The sequence below is a fragment of the Mya arenaria genome, chromosome 2 (assembly GCF_026914265.1).
Source record: "Mya arenaria isolate MELC-2E11 chromosome 2, ASM2691426v1".
Lineage (NCBI taxonomy): Eukaryota > Metazoa > Mollusca > Bivalvia > Myida > Myidae > Mya > Mya arenaria.
In genome coordinates, this window is record NC_069123.1 from 17796948 (window position 1) to 17814989 (window position 18042).

Here is an 18042-nt window from a genome sequence, read left to right on the forward strand (position 1 = left end):
TATACTCTGTGATGGGACTCATCAGGCTGGAGTAGTACTTGGCTTTCATATTTGTGGGGCATCTGGCAAGTTTCCTTCACTGACCTTTGTGGTCTTTTTATCCACATGCATATTACATCCATACATGTGATAACGTCCCGGACGTCCGGGATTGTCCCGGAAATCGTATCTCTTTCACGGAGTAACAGAGGGTGCATGTTTGTCCCGGAAAGTCATAAAAAAAATGAAGAAAAAAAAATCGGAATTGATTATCTTAATTTTACCAATGTAAGTCAGCCATTTTGCTTGTCCGGGACACTGGTCATAAAACACAGAAAATGTTGACACTAATCCGTTAATTTGTACGTGTGTTGTCGAGGTCATCGTCAATCACCCGATAATCGATCTATTGGCCTATTGTTCTGCTTAACTAGTCGGGGAGGGTTCTTGTATACAAATTCATTGTTTTCATATGGATTTGTTTGGTCTTATGAATGATAACTTTTAATTGATGAATTGATATTTTTCACACATTTTACCGACAAACGAGCATGAAGGTAAGTTCAAAGAAAGTGACAAAATGAGTAAAAAAACAAATTTAAACACAGAAAACATCCCATATTCCATTCAAATTTTCGAAGTTGATACGTCGTTATTGTGTTTTGAACTTTTTTTTCGAACTATCGTTGTGTATTTTTACACCGAAATCAAACTGACGATATGGGGTTTACAGGTGTTTATATAGAGTGCTTTAATCACGTGACCATGGTAAGTCACGTGATCGCTTTATACAGCCAATTGTTGACACGTCTCTATCAAAATTATATGCATCTCTAAACGGAAAAAAGCTCATCGACTGGAAAATCTTCTTGATCGTCTGGAAAATATTGTGTGTCATAAATTGCAAACGTTTCAAATGTGATGAAAAAATAAATATTTTGTAACGCATGTTCTCAAAAGCGCGGGAAAACAGGTGCCCATATAGTTGTTTATTTCCTGTTTTGATGAAACCGAAAGTAGACTGCATATCCTCCTGGTTAGCACTTCATTTAAAGCCTGGGAAAATATCTGGTGGTTTTATATTTTCAAGAAAATGCAGGAAAAAACAAACCATGTCTATTAAAAAAAAAAGTCTTCTCAGTCAAAATAGGTACATTTTCCCCGACGTTAAAAATGACTAAAATAGCCCCAGATATGCTCTAGAATGCACCACAGATATTCTCCATTTAAAAAAATTCTGTGGGGGGGGCATGCCCCCGGACCCCCTAGTGTGCGTTGACATTACGACGAGTGTCCCGGAATCAACCCAAGAAATTATCACATATATGTTACATCACAGTTTGACAGCAAGAATAACAAAGCACTTGCAAAAGATCTTACTGTGCCAGAGTCACTTCTTGGTGACCAGTGTTGAAAGACAACAGAAGAATGTTCAATTTGGGAAAAGTTTAAGAGTACACTGAATACATTCATATCTGATGTCGAATTGGCACGGGCTCTTGTTCGTTAGATCTGTGCCAATAATTACGTTCAACTTGACAGAGGAAAATGTAATTAAGACGCGAAAATGTATGACCAAATAGTTTTATACCCATAAATATCATCTCCTGGTTTGTATTCACATTTATTTGTACGCAGAAATATTTCATTCATTATTTCGATTCATGGATATGTCGGTAGTATGGCCATATATATTATAATAAGTCCAGTGAATTGAGTGAATGCATGCAATAACCTGTTGCGTAAACACTAATGATCATAACATTATTCGCTCAAAGATCATAATGTTTATAAACTGTTATGTTTATAAACGTATAAACTGTTGTCTGCAGCTTGAACTCTTAGAAAGCAGGTTAAAAACGGTGGAGGTTATATGGGAGACGTTTTCTCATTATTCAATGATAGAGGGGATTCAAAAATGGATAATGTCGTAAAATGACTTATTTGCTACATAATGGTTTAAAGCTGTCTATGGGTATAAGATAACTATATGGGAAGCAGTTTTGATATATCTTGGCCGTAATTACTAATATGATTACTATATTGAAACGAAGTGTTGACTATATGGGAGTCAGTTTTGGTAAAAAAGAAAATCCTTACTATATGGGAACCAGTTTTGGTAACTCAACGAATATATAATCATATAACATAAGACAGTTGATAAAAAGGATTCAGTGTTTGTTAAATGCAATTTATGGGTATACAATTACTATAAGGGAGTCAGTTTTGGTTAACTGCAATTTATGGGTATACAATTACTATATGGGAGTCAATTACTATAAGGGAGTCAGTTTTGGTGAACTGCAATTTATGGGTATACAATTACTATAAGGGAGTCAGTTTTGGTGAACTGCAATTTATGGGTATACAATTACTATATGGGAGTCAGTTTTGGTGAACTGCAATTTATGGGTATACAATTACTATATGGGAGTCAGTTTTGGTGAACTGCAATTTATGGGTATACAATTACTATATGGGAGTCAGTTTTGGTGAACTGCAATTTATGGGTATACAATTACTATACGGGAGTCAGTTTTGGTGAACTGCAATTTATGGGTATACAATTACTATATGGGAGTCAGTTTTGGTGAACTGCAATTTATGGGTATACAATTACTATAAGGGAATCAGTTTTGGTTAACTGCAATTTATGGGTATACAATTACTATATGGGAGTCAGTTTTGGTTAACTGCAATTTATGGTTATACGATTACTATACGGGAGTCAGTTTTGGTGAACTGCAATTTATGGGTATACAATTACTATAAGGGAATCAGTTTTGGTTAACTGCAATTTATGGGTATACAATTACTATATGGGAGTCAGTTTTGGTTAACTGCAATTTATGGTAATACAATTACTATATGGGAGTCAGTTTTGGTTAACTGCAATTTATGGGTATACGATTGCTATATGGGAGTCAGTTTTGGTTAACTGCAATTTATGGGTATACGATTGCTATATGGGAGTCAGTTTTGGTTAACTGCAATTTATGGGTATACAATTACTATATGGGAGTCAGTTTTGGTGAACTGCAATTTATGGGTATACAATTACTATACGGGAGTCATTTTTGGTGAACTGCAATTTATGGGTATACAATTACTATATGGGAGTCAGTTTTGGTGAACTGCAATTTATGGGTATACAATTACTATAAGGGAATCAGTTTTGGTTAACTGCAATTTATGGGTATACAATTACTATAAGGGAATCAGTTTTGGTTAACTGCAATTTATGGGTATACAATTACTATATGGGAGTCAGTTTTGGTTAACTGCAATTTATGGTTATACAATTACTATATGGGAGTCAGTTTTGGTTAACTGCAATTTATGGGTATACGATTGCTATATGGGAGTCAGTTTTGGTTAACTGCAATTTATGGGTATACGATTACTATATGGGAGTCAGTTTTGGTGAACTGCAATTTATGGGTATACGATTACTATAAGGGAGTCAGTTTTGGTGAACTGCAATTTATGGGTATACAATTACTATAAGGGAGTCAGTTTTGGTGAACTGCAATTTATGGGTATACAATTACTATATGGGAGTCAGTTTTGGTTAACTGCAATTTATGGGTATACGATTGCTATATGGGAGTCAGTTTTGGTGAACTGCAATTTATGGGTATACAATTACTATATGGGAGTCAGTTTTGGTGAACTGCAATTTATGGGTATACAATTACTATACGGGAGTCATTTTTGGTGAACTGCAATTTATGGGTATACAATTACTATATGGGAGTCAGTTTTGGTGAACTGCAATTTATGGGTATACAATTACTATAAGGGAATCAGTTTTGGTTAACTGCAATTTATGGGTATACAATTACTATAAGGGAATCAGTTTTGGTTAACTGCAATTTATGGGTATACAATTACTATATGGGAGTCAGTTTTGGTTAACTGCAATTTATGGTTATACAATTACTATATGGGAGTCAGTTTTGGTTAACTGCAATTTATGGGTATACGATTGCTATATGGGAGTCAGTTTTGGTTAACTGCAATTTATGGGTATACGATTACTATATGGGAGTCAGTTTTGGTGAACTGCAATTTATGGGTATACGATTACTATAAGGGAGTCAGTTTTGGTGAACTGCAATTTATGGGTATACAATTACTATAAGGGAGTCAGTTTTGGTGAACTGCAATTTATGGGTATACAATTACTATATGGGAGTCAGTTTTGGTGAACTGCAGTTTATGGTTATACAATTACTATATGGGAGTCAGTTTTGGTTAACTGCAATTTATGGGTATACAATTATTATGGGAGTCAGTTTTGGTGAACTGCAATTCAGGGGTATACAATTACTATAAGGGAGTCAGTTTTGGTTAACTGCAATTTATGGGTATACAATTACTATATGGGAGTCAATTACTATAAGGGAGTCAGTTTTGGTGAACTGCAATTTATGGGTATACAATTACTATAAGGGAGTCAGTTTTGGTGAACTGCAATTTATGGGTATACAATTACTATATGGGAGTCAGTTTTGGTGAACTGCAATTTATGGGTATACAATTACTATAAGGGAATCAGTTTTGGTTAACTGCAATTTATGGGTATACAATTACTATATGGGAGTCAGTTTTGGTGAACTGCAGTTTATGGTTATACAATTACTATATGGGAGTCAGTTTTGGTTAACTGCAATTTATGGGTATACAATTATTATGGGAGTCAGTTTTGGTGAACTGCAATTCAGGGGTATACAATTACTATAAGGGAGTCAGTTTTGGTTAACTGCAATTTATGGGTATACAATTACTATATGGGAGTCAATTACTATAAGGGAGTCAGTTTTGGTGAACTGCAATTTATGGGTATACAATTACTATAAGGGAGTCAGTTTTGGTGAACTGCAATTTATGGGTATACAATTACTATATGGGAGTCAGTTTTGGTGAACTGCAATTTATGGGTATACAATTACTATAAGGGAATCAGTTTTGGTTAACTGCAATTTATGGGTATACAATTACTATATGGGAGTCAGTTTTGGTGAACTGCAATTTATGGGTATACAATTACTATATGGGAGTCAGTTTTGGTTAACTGCAAGTTATTGGTATACAATTACTATAAGGGAGTCAGTTTTGGTGAACTGCAATTTATGGGTATACAATTACTATAAGGGAGTCAGTTTTGGTTAACTGCAAGTTATTGGTATACAATTACTATAAGGGAGTCAGTTTTGGTGAACTGCAATTTATGGGTATACAATTACTATAAGGGAGTCAGTTTTGGTTAACTGCAATTTATGGGTATACTATTACTATATGGGAGTCAGTTTTGGTTTTTAATGCAATTTACAGGTATACAATTACTATAAGGAAGTCATTTTTGGTGAACTGCAATTTATGGGTATACAATTACTATAAGGGAGTCAGTTTTGGTTAACTGCAATTTATGAGTATACGATTACTATAAGGGAGTCAGTTTTGGTTAACTGCAATTTATATGTATACGATTACTAGATGGGAGTCAGTTTTGGTTAACTGCAATTTATGGGTATACAATTACTATAAGGGAGTCATTTTTGGTGAACTGCAATTTATGGGTATACAATTACTATATGGGAGTCAGTTTTGGTTAACTGCAATTTATGGGTATACGATTACTATATGGGAGTCAGTTTTGGTTAACTGCAATTTATGGGTATACAATTACTATAAGGGAGTCAGTTTTGGTTAACTGCAATTTATGGGTATACAATTACTATATGGGAGTCAGTTTTGGTGAACTGCAATTTATGGGTATACAATTACTATATTTGATCCAGTTTTTGCATCTCTACTGTAGGCTAGGCATTGAACGCACGTTACAATGAACAGCTATAATAATAAAACGGGATCCCTTACCGTCAACTGTTCGTTTTATTATAATGCTCACGGTTTAGAGATATCAAAACTGGATCCCATATAAAGTAATGCTACATACATACAATGCAATTAACCAAAACTGAATCCCTTTTAGTCAGTTAAGTCAACTGTGTATTTCAATATGTTTTCACTGCCTAAGGATATCAAGCCTGGATCCATCTAGTAGTTTAATACCCATACATTTATGTTGCAAAAATGCAATTAACCAAAACTGAATCCCTTACAGTCAGTTGCGTCAACTGTTCATTTCAATGTGCGTTCATTGCCTAGCATACAGTAGAGATGCCAAAACTGGATCCCATTTAGTAACTGTATACCTATAAATTGCATTTAACCAAAACTGACTCCCATATAGTAATTGTATACCTATAAATTGCAGTTCACCAAAACTGACTCCCATATAGTAATTGTATACCCATAAATTGCAGTTAACCAAAACTGACTCCCATATAGTAATTAAAGACCCATAAATTGCAGTTAACCAAAACTGACTCCCATATAGTAATTAAAGACCCATAAATTTCAGTTAACCAAAACTGACTCCCATATAGTAATTGTATACCCCTGAATTGCAGTTATCCAAAACTGACTCCCATATAGTAATCGTATACCCATAAATTGCAGTTCACCAAAACTGACTCCCATATAGTAATCGTATACCCATAAATTGCAGTTCACCAAAACTGACTCCCTTATAGTAATCGTATACCCATAAATTGCAGTTCACCAAAACTGACTCCCATATAGTAATCGTATACCCATAAATTGCAGTTCACCAAAAATGACTCCCTTATAGTAATCGTATACCCATAAATTGCAGTTAACCAAAACTGACTCCCTTATAGTAATTGTATACCCATAAATTGCAGTTCACCAAAACTGACTCCCATATAGTAATTGTATACCCATAAATTGCAGTTCACCAAAACTGACTCCCTTATAGTAATTGTATACCCATAAATTGCAGTTCACCAAAACTGACTCCCTTATAGTAATTGTATACCCATAAATTGCAGTTAACCAAAACTGACTCCCATAATAATTGTATACCCATAAATTGCATTTAACCAAAACTGACTCCCTTATAGTAATTGTATACCCATAAATTGCAGTTCACCAAAACTGGCTCCCATATAGCAATCGTATACCCATAAATTGCAGTTCACCAAAACTGACTCCCATATAGTAATCGTATACATATAAATTGCAGTTAACCAAAACTGACTCCCATATAGTAATTAAAGACCCATAAATTGCATTTAACCAAAACTGACTCCCATATAGTAATTGTATACCCATTAATTGCATTTATCCAAAACTGACTCCCATATAGTAATCGTATACCCATAAATTGCATTTAACCAAAACTGAATCAACTGTCTGGTGTAATATGACTTTATAATATTTGTTGAGTTATCAAAACTGAATCCCATATAGTTTTGTTGACTATACGGGGGTCATTTGAAAGTCATTTTCATTTTTTGTTTATTTATTTTTTATAAAATCTTTAGCCTTATTGAAGTGTGCAATTGACTAAAATGGTTCAAGTTTCGGTTTATCGCCTTATCTGCCAAAATATATAATTGGATACAATTTGGATAACTATAACCTTTGTTATCAAATGAAGGCATTTAGTTTAAAGTAAGAGCATATTCAATAATTATAACTCCACAACAGCCATCGTACTATTATAATATTAACTATAGCAGTCCTATCGGAAAGTGATTGCAAATACCGGGTACCGGTAACCGTGCTTTTGCACCGCCCTTCAGAACGATTTACGTTAACCAAAATCGAATCCCCTAAATATTCGATTTCGTTTCCCATATAACACATACCGTTAAAAACGACGTTCATGGCTGCTTACAGTGTTGACAATGTTGCGGAAAATCAACTCCAACATTCAGGCATATGAAGATTTCAATACTTTGATTCAAGCATGCTTGCTTTTGCCAATGTTTTAGCCAACCATATGGTGATTTAACTGAAAGATTAGTTCTGGGCGATGAAAAATAGCCTCTACAGTGGTTGAAGAATGTCAAGCTCAATGTTTGAGCTCACCATTTATAATTATTTTGTTGTGACAGACTGTCATTGAGTGATGTTAAAAAAGACTAATGCTTTAGATAACCATATACGTTTTAACAGCATTTAAAAGCCCAAATTTATGATAACTGCCACTCGGAAGAAAATTATTATCACTTAATTGTGATGAGAGTGGGTTTGTTTGCTTGTCTGTATGGGAAGTGTTTTAAAGTACTATGGGAAGGATCTATGCATTATTTGATCAGTCATTTGTAACCACGGTCCCACCAGGTCTGGCGATAGTCGGGAAATTGGCCGTGTTTTAACTTTTAAGGTAGCTCCGCAGTGCCAAGTGAATGTGTTATGCACCAGTCAGTTGTATCCACAGCCCCACCAGGTCAGGTGGTATACTGGAAATGGGTCGTGTTTTTACTTCTATGTGGCCCCGCAGTGCCGGAGGAATGCAGTGGTTTTGTCTGCGCCATAAAAGGTGGAATTTGGCCTATCCTAGGGTCCCAGGGGTGCGGGGCGTGGGCATTTGGCGGGGATTTCACTGAAGTTAATGATAAAGATAGTTTATATTGAAAGCAACACTATATAATCAACATGTTTATACAAAATATGTATATACATCGAAAAAACTTACTCCCGTAATAATATAAAGGTAAAGGATTTTGTTGGTTAAAAGTTTTAAATAAACAAATGTAAATGTTACAGATGGGGTCAAGTGCAAACATGCTGATTGATTTTAATTTTATTATTAGTCCTCAAATATCGGCAAATGGTAAATGCAGTGCCAGGGTGAATGCCGTGGTTTTGTCTTCGCGCTAAACATAGTGGCGAATGGGCCTTTAACCTAGTGTCCCCAGGGTTCAGGGCATTTGGCGGGGATTTTACATCATTTCATCCCCACAGGGCGGGAATTTGCACCCAGGGTTGGCTGGACCGAAAGTCAGTCCCCACTATTCCCCGGACCTGGGGGGCGGCGTGGTTACAATTGACTGATGCATAACATACACTGGGAGTGTGAAGAAACACCTAAAGGAGAATGTCAGGACACTTTGTCTGCCGGGCATAAGTGTGGCCAACAAAAGTTTTTTCTGAACAGCAGAAACATTCGAAACCACCTTCTAAGGGCTAGAAAGAACATGGACCAGTCGCCTAATGATCTGGAGAATGTAGAAACATATGCTAGAAAGAAACTGGAAATGAAATTTGTCAAACAAAGGACAATATATCAATAATAACAAATTTACAAAGAAAATGATAGAATGGAAGGTATAAATAAAAGGTTACAGCTTTGACAGGAATTTTATGTTGATGTCGGTAGTAATCATGTTGGCAGTGAAAATTAGTTTTCCTACCAATTATGTAATGTACTATCTGCATTGATGATTCACCAGAAAAGAAACTGTGAAGCTCGATGAAGTGGATGAAGAGGAAAATAACAACAAAGGAATGGAATTAAAGAATATAATTCAAATAGAAGTATTCACACTAGCTTCGTTGTTCAGATGTCCTTGCTACCTTACATGTATGGTATCGTAATCACATATTGTAAGAGGTAAAATGTATTATTAGCCGGATATTTTCCCAACTTCACTCATATGAGGAGCAGGCTCAACAACATTTCTTTGTACACCTTCTATTCATGTTTCAAATTATTGCTTCAACTGTTTGTGATTGTATACTGTTCCCCACATTTAGAATAAGAAAAAACAAATTTTGAATTTTATAGAAAACAATTTTGGGTAACAGTTTTTTCTATGATCTTCTTTTCATTTGTAATTGATAATGATACATTGGTATGCTTGATTATGCTTCATATCATTTGATACTTTTCAGAAATATTCTGTTTTATAATGATTTGTTTTAAAACCAACATACATACATAATATTGTATTTTCAGATAAATGTTTAACTACTGAGAAATAGCAGCCATCATTTCATTTCACATACATGATACATATTTCTCTTGAATTGTTATTTTTTTGTTTAATAAAGTTAAAATTTCAGAAGCATCAGAAATTCATGTTTCTGATACAAACATAGCAAATGAAGTATCTGCTACATAAGTATGGAAATAAGGTGACCCGGATGGACATTTAACTTGACTATAAAAAAATCTCTAGTTTAAATCCAGATTCTGTTAATATTTCCATTGTCTTTATTTTTCAGAGGTTTTAATCCATACTGACATAGCAATTCAAATTAAAAAGATAAATGTAATAATTGATACTTTTATTGGAACATATTTTTACATATATATGCATATATATATAAATCATTCTTCAGGTTTATTGATTTTCTTTAGGAATTAAATCATGCAGAAAGAGTCTTTTTTTATTTCAAAGTATTTCACACAAATAATCAAGTGTTTCTAATGTTCTTTCAGGAGGAGCTATAGCCATGCCCTGGAAGTCCTGATGCTTTCTGGTATCCTGAAACACAAACAAAAGAAGATATAAAGAAAAATACTACAAATTTCCATTAGTTTGGCAGTTTTGGTCCATTCATGTATACTTAAGTATATACTGTCCATTTTAGTTGTTTTTGCATTGCGACATGTAAAATAAAATCTCAATGAGATTTATGTCTAATTTGTTAATGAAAATGTTCCTGAAAAGCACTGTAATTTCTATATCAAAAAACATTTTTGCTAATTTTTGTTCAAAACTAAATTTTTAATATATATGCCAATCATGATGTACAATACCTGACTGAAACTATTTTCTGTAATTCAGAAAGTCAACGTCTGCAACTTGCCAATGTGCTCTTATCTGACAATATCATCCGTGAGTTGGAACAAACATTCTGTAAATATAGAGCAGAACATGACTTGCATGTGGCTATATTCCATGCTTGGAAGATAACAACTTTTGTAACTGATCACTTCAAGGTTATTATGCTCATTTATTTTTTGACTGACACTCTTTAAAATGCAAACATTTCTTTCACAAATACATGGATGAATAGTATAAACCTTTGGCCATACTGTAGACGAATGAGCCATTACAGAATGCAATAAGGGCCCTGAATGATTACACATTAATGACTAAGGAAGCACTCAAAAGACATGTCAAAAGTCAAATGAAATGTCAATAATTATTAAAGCTAGTAATATTAATTTTGATAATAGAATCTTTATGGAACATAATAAAGAAAAAGTTAATGATGCATTAAGGTATTATCAAACAATCAGGTCTTTTTAAAAAGCCAATTGCAATGCTTTAAGGATGAGAGCCATGGTTGCTATAGAAACATGAGAATAGTTAAAGTATTAAATCTTCAAAAATTGTAACAATTATCTCCAACGCCCACAGTTGCACAATGTCACTTGCACATCTGCATACTATTTTTTCAAACAGCAACCTAGCAGCCATTTAACATACCTGAGTAAACTAGTTTCTGCACTGCTGAGTCTCCCAACTATTTCCCAATACTCAGAACATGACATTGTTGGTGACATCATGAAGTATGATATTGTATAACATCTAGCCATTTCTCATTACTAGGAACTGTACAATCTGTAATAAAATCAAGTAAATCAAATATTGCACTTAAATATATCACCATTCAGAACATAAAAGTAAGAAAAATACAGAAAAATAGTATTATTGACCGGCTAATGATCATCACTCAGAACGTAAAATTCAAAAAAAAACAAAAAAACATTATTAATAACTGTCTTTTGTTTATAACTCAGAAAGTTAAAGTAAAAACTAATGATCATCACTCAGAACGTAAAAGTCAAAAACGACAAAAAATAGTAATATTGACTGGCTAATGATCATCACTCAGAACGTAAAAGTCAAAAACGACAAAAAATAGTAATATCGACCGGCTATTGATCATCACTCAGAATGTAAACGTAAAAGTCAAAAACGACAAAAAATAGTAATATCGACTGGCTAATGATCATCACTCAGAACGTAAAAGTCAAAAATGACAAAAAATAGTAATATCGACTGGCCAATGATCATCACTCAGAACGTAAAAGTCAAAAACGACAAAAAATAGTAATATCGACCGGCTAATAATCATCACTCAGAACATAAAAGAAGGAAAAGACAGAAAAATAGTAATATTAACTGGCTAATGATCATCACTCAGAACGAGAAAGTCAAAAACGACAAAAAATAGTAATATTAACCGGCTATTGATCATCACTCAGAATGTAAAAGTCAAAAACGACAAAAAATAGTAATATCAACCGGCTATTGATCATCACTCAGAATGTAAAAGTAGGAAAAGACAGAAAAATAGTAATATTGACCGGCTATTGATCATCACTCAGAACGTAAAAGAAGGAAACGACAGAAAAAAAGTAATATTGACCGGCTATTGATCATCACTCAGAACGTAAAAGGATAGTAATATCGACTGGCTATTGATCATCACTCAGAACGTAAAAGAAGGAAACGACAGAAAAATAGTAATATCGACTGGCTATTGATCATCACTCAGAACGTAAAAGAAGGAAACGACAGAAAAATAGTAATATCGACTGGCTATTGATCACCACTCAGAACGTAAAAGTCAAAAACGACAAAAAATAGTAATATTAACCAGCTATTGATCGTCATTCAGAACGTTAAAAGTCAAAAACGACAAAAAATAGTAATATTAACTGGCTAATGATCATCACTCAGAACGAGAAAGTCAAAAACGACAAAAAATAGTAATATTAACCGGCTATTGATCATCACTCAGAATGTAAAAGTCAAAAACGACAAAAAATAGTAATATCGACCGGCTATTGATCATCACTCAGAACGTTAAAGTAGGAAAAGACAGAAAAATAGTAATATTGACCGGCTATTGATCATCACTCAGAACGTAAAAGAAGGAAACGACAGAAAAATAGTAATATCGACTGGCTATTGATCATCACTCAGAACGTAAAAGAAGGAAACGACAGAAAAATAGTAATATCGACTGGCTATTGATCATCACTCAGAACGTAAAAGAAGGAAACGACAGGAAAATAGTAATATCGACTGCTTTTGATCATCACTCAGAACGTAAAAGAAGGAAACGACAGAAAAATAGTAATATTAACTGGCTATTGATCATCACTTAGAATGTAAAAGTAGGAAACGACAGAAAAATAGTAATATTAACTAGCTATTGATCATCACTCAGAACGTAAAAGAAGGAAACGACAGAAAAATAGTAATATTAACTGGCTATTGATCATCACTTAGAACGTAAAAGTAGGAAAAGACAGAAAAATAGTGATATCAACTATCCACTCAGAACGTAAAAGTCACTAACGACAAAAAAATACAATTATTGACTAGCGATTGATCATCACTTAGACTGTAGACAAAAAATAGTATAACAGGTGGTAAATTGACTTTTGATCATCACTCAGAACCACAGGTACTTGACACAAACTTTTTTTAATGTTCTATATGGGCTATATATACTATGATAAGATATATCTTAATAAACATATATATAGGCCGATTTTTTTTATTTTGTGACTTGCTATCTTAATAAACATATATATAGGCCGATTTTTTTTATTTTGTGACTTGCGCCTGTGCTCAGAACTAGAAAGTAGCGACAGTATTTAATTTAAAAGTCTAGTAATTTCCAATACTTGGTAACCTTGCTGACAAGTTAAAAAACAAAATATGTAATCCAGTCACTCAGTATCTTATTTGTTAAACTTACCTGGTACATAAAAGATTTTCTTGCACATCCAAGGAATGAAAAGAAACATTTTTCGTACATGTTTAGATTTATGGTGGCAGACAACAATTTTAATTGTATTTCCATCTGTATGATCTTTGCTTGTGTCGATACGGTATTGGTATGATCTTTAGCGCTACCCGCAATGTTGACATTTTTATTTTAACTTTATCGAATTAACGTCGGCTGTTCGCTCGGATTGAATATTACGATAACAAGCAAAACGGTAAACGTAAACCCGGGCCAGGACATACAAACCTTGGCTTACATGTTCGTGACACGGGCAATAAATGTGAAATAAAATGTTATTGTTTCATCGTGTAAACCTTTAAGAAATGTGCTTGAGTCTACACATGCACATCTTGACCTTAATTATTACCACATGTTTTAGACATGAACTGTACGCCGACAGTTAATTTCAACTTAACGTACGACACCTCCAGTAACGTTCAAGTTTACCTCCAATTTTTTTTTTATCCTAACTGACCATAAGGCATAGTGACTGGACCCTGGTCCTGCTAAAAGGCACTAAGAGCTACTTAGAATTACTAAGAACACTATTACAAGAGCTCCTATAATAAGAACAATAACGAAAGATGTAACATGAGCTACTAAAAACAACTTAGAGCACTATTACAAGAGATACTAAGAACTATTAAGAACACTATTACACGAGCTATTATGAACAGTTCAACTTCTAAGAACGCTATAACACGACATTATATGAACTACTAGGATCTACTGAAATATTGCAAAAGCTACTATATATAAGAGCTACTATAAAGCACTAACTTGAGAGCTGTTCTAAGAGCGACTTAGAATCTGGGAGTAGAATTATTGTTATATGTCCCATTTAGAACTGCTGCACTTTCTAATCTTTAAGATATGCTCTTTAACTTTTCTGTAACAGCCCTTAAACTGTTAAAATTTTACCAGCTTTACTTTATCCACTCTTGGCCAATTACATATTTAGAAAATTTGCTCACCATATGCATTGGCAAAATAAATTGGAAAAATCTCGAATATACAATGGCTTCTTTGTTGTCATTGCTTTCTGTCTAACCCGATCATTTTTCAGTCTTGATCGTTTTTTGAATTGTTGAGTAATTCGTTCTTATCATTTCTTTAACACATCATAGTTAAAAATATGAAAATTGTTATGTTGATGTGAATATTTCCATTAACATCAACATCATCGTCCTCGTCGCCAGAAAGGATATGAAAAAGGGGGATAGAAGAAGGGGAGAATGGATAGAAAGGAGTGACTATAGAAGTGGGGAAGAAGGGAGGAAAAGAAGGAAGTATATATAACATATGGGGAAGAACTGGGGTTTGATGATAGAGGTGGGACAAGGGGTGATAGAAGAGGTGGCGTGGATAAAGGAGGGGAGGAATGGAGGATAGAAGAGGAGAATATCTGGGGATAGAAATGATGGCGGAGGGAGGATAGAAGAGGAGAGATAAAAGGTGAAGACGGAATGATAGAGGAGTGCAGAAGGGCGCATATACGTGGGAAGAAGGGATGATAGAAGAGAAACAAGAGCTGTCACAGTATGTGACGTATGCCCCCGAATGTGACATTGACCTATGAACAAGGTCAGTACATGAAAAGTTAAAGATCAAACAAATACATATGGCAAGTTATTTAAAATTGCCTCTGAACATAAAAAAATACCACCCATACTTGACAACCTATATTCTTATGTCCTTATATTCAGCATTCCATTGTGAATAAACACTAAGTGTATCTTTCACCTTAGAGGTAGGGACATGGGTCTTGCACGTGACACGTCATCTTGGTATGTCGAACACATGTGGCAAGTTATTTTATTATCTGTCCATACAAGGGAAAGTTACAGCCCAGACACGACAACCTATACTCTATGTCGTTATATGCAGCATTCCATTGTGAATAAACACTAAGTGTGACCTTGACCTAAGAAATAGGGACACGGGTCTTGCACGCGACATGTCGTCTTGGTATGCCGAACACACGTGGCAAGTTATTTTAAAATCTGTCCATACAAGGGAAAGTTACAGCCCGGACACGATATTCTATACTCTTTGTCATTATATGCAGCATTCCATTGTGAATAAACACCTAAGTGTGACCTTGACCTTTGAGGTAGGGACACAGGTCTTGCATGCGACACGTCGTCTTGGTATGTCAAACACATGTGGCAAGTTATTTTAAAATCTGTCCATACAAGGGAAAGTTACAGCCCGGACACGACAACCTATACTCTATGTCCTTATATGCAGCATTTCATTGTGAATAAACACTAAGTGTGACCTTGACCTAAGAGGTAGGGACACAGGTCTTGCACGCGACACGTCGTCTTGGTATGCCAAACACATGTGGCAAGTTATTTTAAAATCTGTCCATACAAGGGAAAGTTACAGCCCGGACACGACAACCTATACTCTATGTCCTTATATGCAGCATTCCATTGTGAATAAACACTAAGTGTGACCTTGACCTTTGAGGTAGGGACACGGTTCTTGCACGCGACATGTCGTCTTGGTATGCCGAACACATGTGGCAAGTTATTTTAAAATCTGTCCATACAAGGGAAAGTTACAGCCCGGACACGACAACCTATACTCTATGTCCTTATATACAGCATTCCATTGTGAATAAACACCTAAGTGAGACCTTGACCTAAGAGGTAGGGACACGGTTCTTGCACGCGACACGTCGTCTTGGTATGCCGAACACATGTGGCAAGTTATTTTAAAATCTGTCCATACAAGGGAAAGTCACAGCCCGGACACGAGTTATTGAGCCGGACACACGGAAGGACGGACGGTGCGATTTTAATATGCCCACCTTCGGGGGCATAAAAAGGACTGAAGAGGAAGCGAGGATAAAAGAAGGGGTTGAAGTAAATGGAAAAGAGGGTGATAGATCAGGGTTATGAGGTAGGGTGAGCCAAGGGGATGAGAAAAGGAAGGAGTGAGGGTGAGAGAGTGGAAACGTGCACGACCACACGAACGAATGGTGGCTCTAAGAGCCAGGTTCGAAAACTAGCACCACTAGTTCCCGTATAAATTCGTCCAAGATTTTAAACCGAGGGAGATTATGTCATAATATAAAAATTGAAGGTTTCAATTGCAGATTTATTTATCCATTTCCGTGAAAATGTTATTTGTATTATTGTTTGAAGTGGTTCACAGAATATCCACATGTTATAATATCATAACTCACCAAAGTTGAGGTTTTTGTCCTATTTTGGAGATTTTGTAATATGTGTATGCATTCTGCTTTTGTTTTCTATGGTGGCATATTACTGCCTTACGATAACCTGATAGCGTTCGCGAATTGTTTCGTGGTAACCAAGTAATTTTCGCGATAATTATCTAGCTATCTATAGTTAATATTCTCGATAAAAAATTTTTGGTACGATAAATATCATAAGACAAAAACAGGCTTGAAAGTGCCCAGAACTGCCACCTATTACCCTTTTTAGCCATACAACGCTAACAGATTAACTACTTATGGTTTGCGAATTCTACCTAATAAGTAACATAATAACTGGTTAACTAGATAAGATTCGTGTTACCACTTATCTATAAATGCACTTTTGGCTTCTAGCAGTAACTGGTTATGTAGTTATGGTTTGCGAATTTCACTTAAGTAACATAATAACTGGTTAACTAGATAGGATTCGTGTTACCACTTATCTATGAATATACGTATTTCAGTGGCGCAGCTATATAAAGGCCTTGTAGGCCTGGACATACACTTTTTTTAAATGTCAAAATTTAAATAATCCAAAACTGCAATGAAAAACTAATAGCTGCTCAAACATTTTGAACAACTCAAAAGTTTGTTTTATTACATGTATTACCAAAACAAGTTTGGTGTTTATGACTTGATTTTATTGTAATCATTGCATATATAATTAAGTGTGTGCATATAAATGGATGTAATTGTGCCTTTTTTCTCCTGGAATGCTCCGAAATTGCACCTTTTTGTTTCTTATTCTTATCCCCAAACCGTCATCCAAAACCATCGGGCCTACAAGTTTTTTAAGGCCTATCTACGCCCCTGGATTTATACACGTTCTAGTTATAATTTTCACTAAGTAACGAAATGGTAACACTAATCTTATCTAAGTAACCAGTTAGTATGTTACCTTCTAAGTGGAATTCGCAAACCATAAGTAGATAACCTGTTAGCGCCTGAATCTGGAATGCATTTATAGGTAACTGGTAACTGGCCCAGAACTGCCAACCGTTACCCTTTTTAGCTGTACAACCCCTGTTACCACTTACTAAGTGAAATTCGAAAATCATAAGTAGATGACCAGTTGTATAAATATATTTATACATAACTGGTGTAACGTGCGAGCCAAACAAACACCAGATAGCCGAGCTTTCTGGCGTAATGAAACAAACACCAACAGATCCCTTCAGGGAAAAGCATGCTCG

The 18042-nt window shown here is 34.9% G+C and overlaps 1 protein-coding gene across 1 annotated transcript in view; it reads right to left on the minus strand.

The window, feature by feature from the left end:
* The window catches only part of LOC128214409 (uncharacterized), a 31213-nt gene extending 17413 nt beyond the window's left edge, over positions 1-13800 (minus strand). The window contains exons 1-2 of the mRNA XM_052920869.1: positions 13751-13800; positions 1571-1706 (exon numbers count right to left, since the gene is read on the minus strand). Of these exons, the coding sequence (XP_052776829.1) occupies positions 1571-1632 (62 nt within the window). The 5' untranslated portion in view covers positions 1633-1706; positions 13751-13800. The remainder of the gene's footprint in view (positions 1-1570; positions 1707-13750) is intronic.
* Between the last annotated feature and the right edge of the window lie 4242 nt (positions 13801-18042).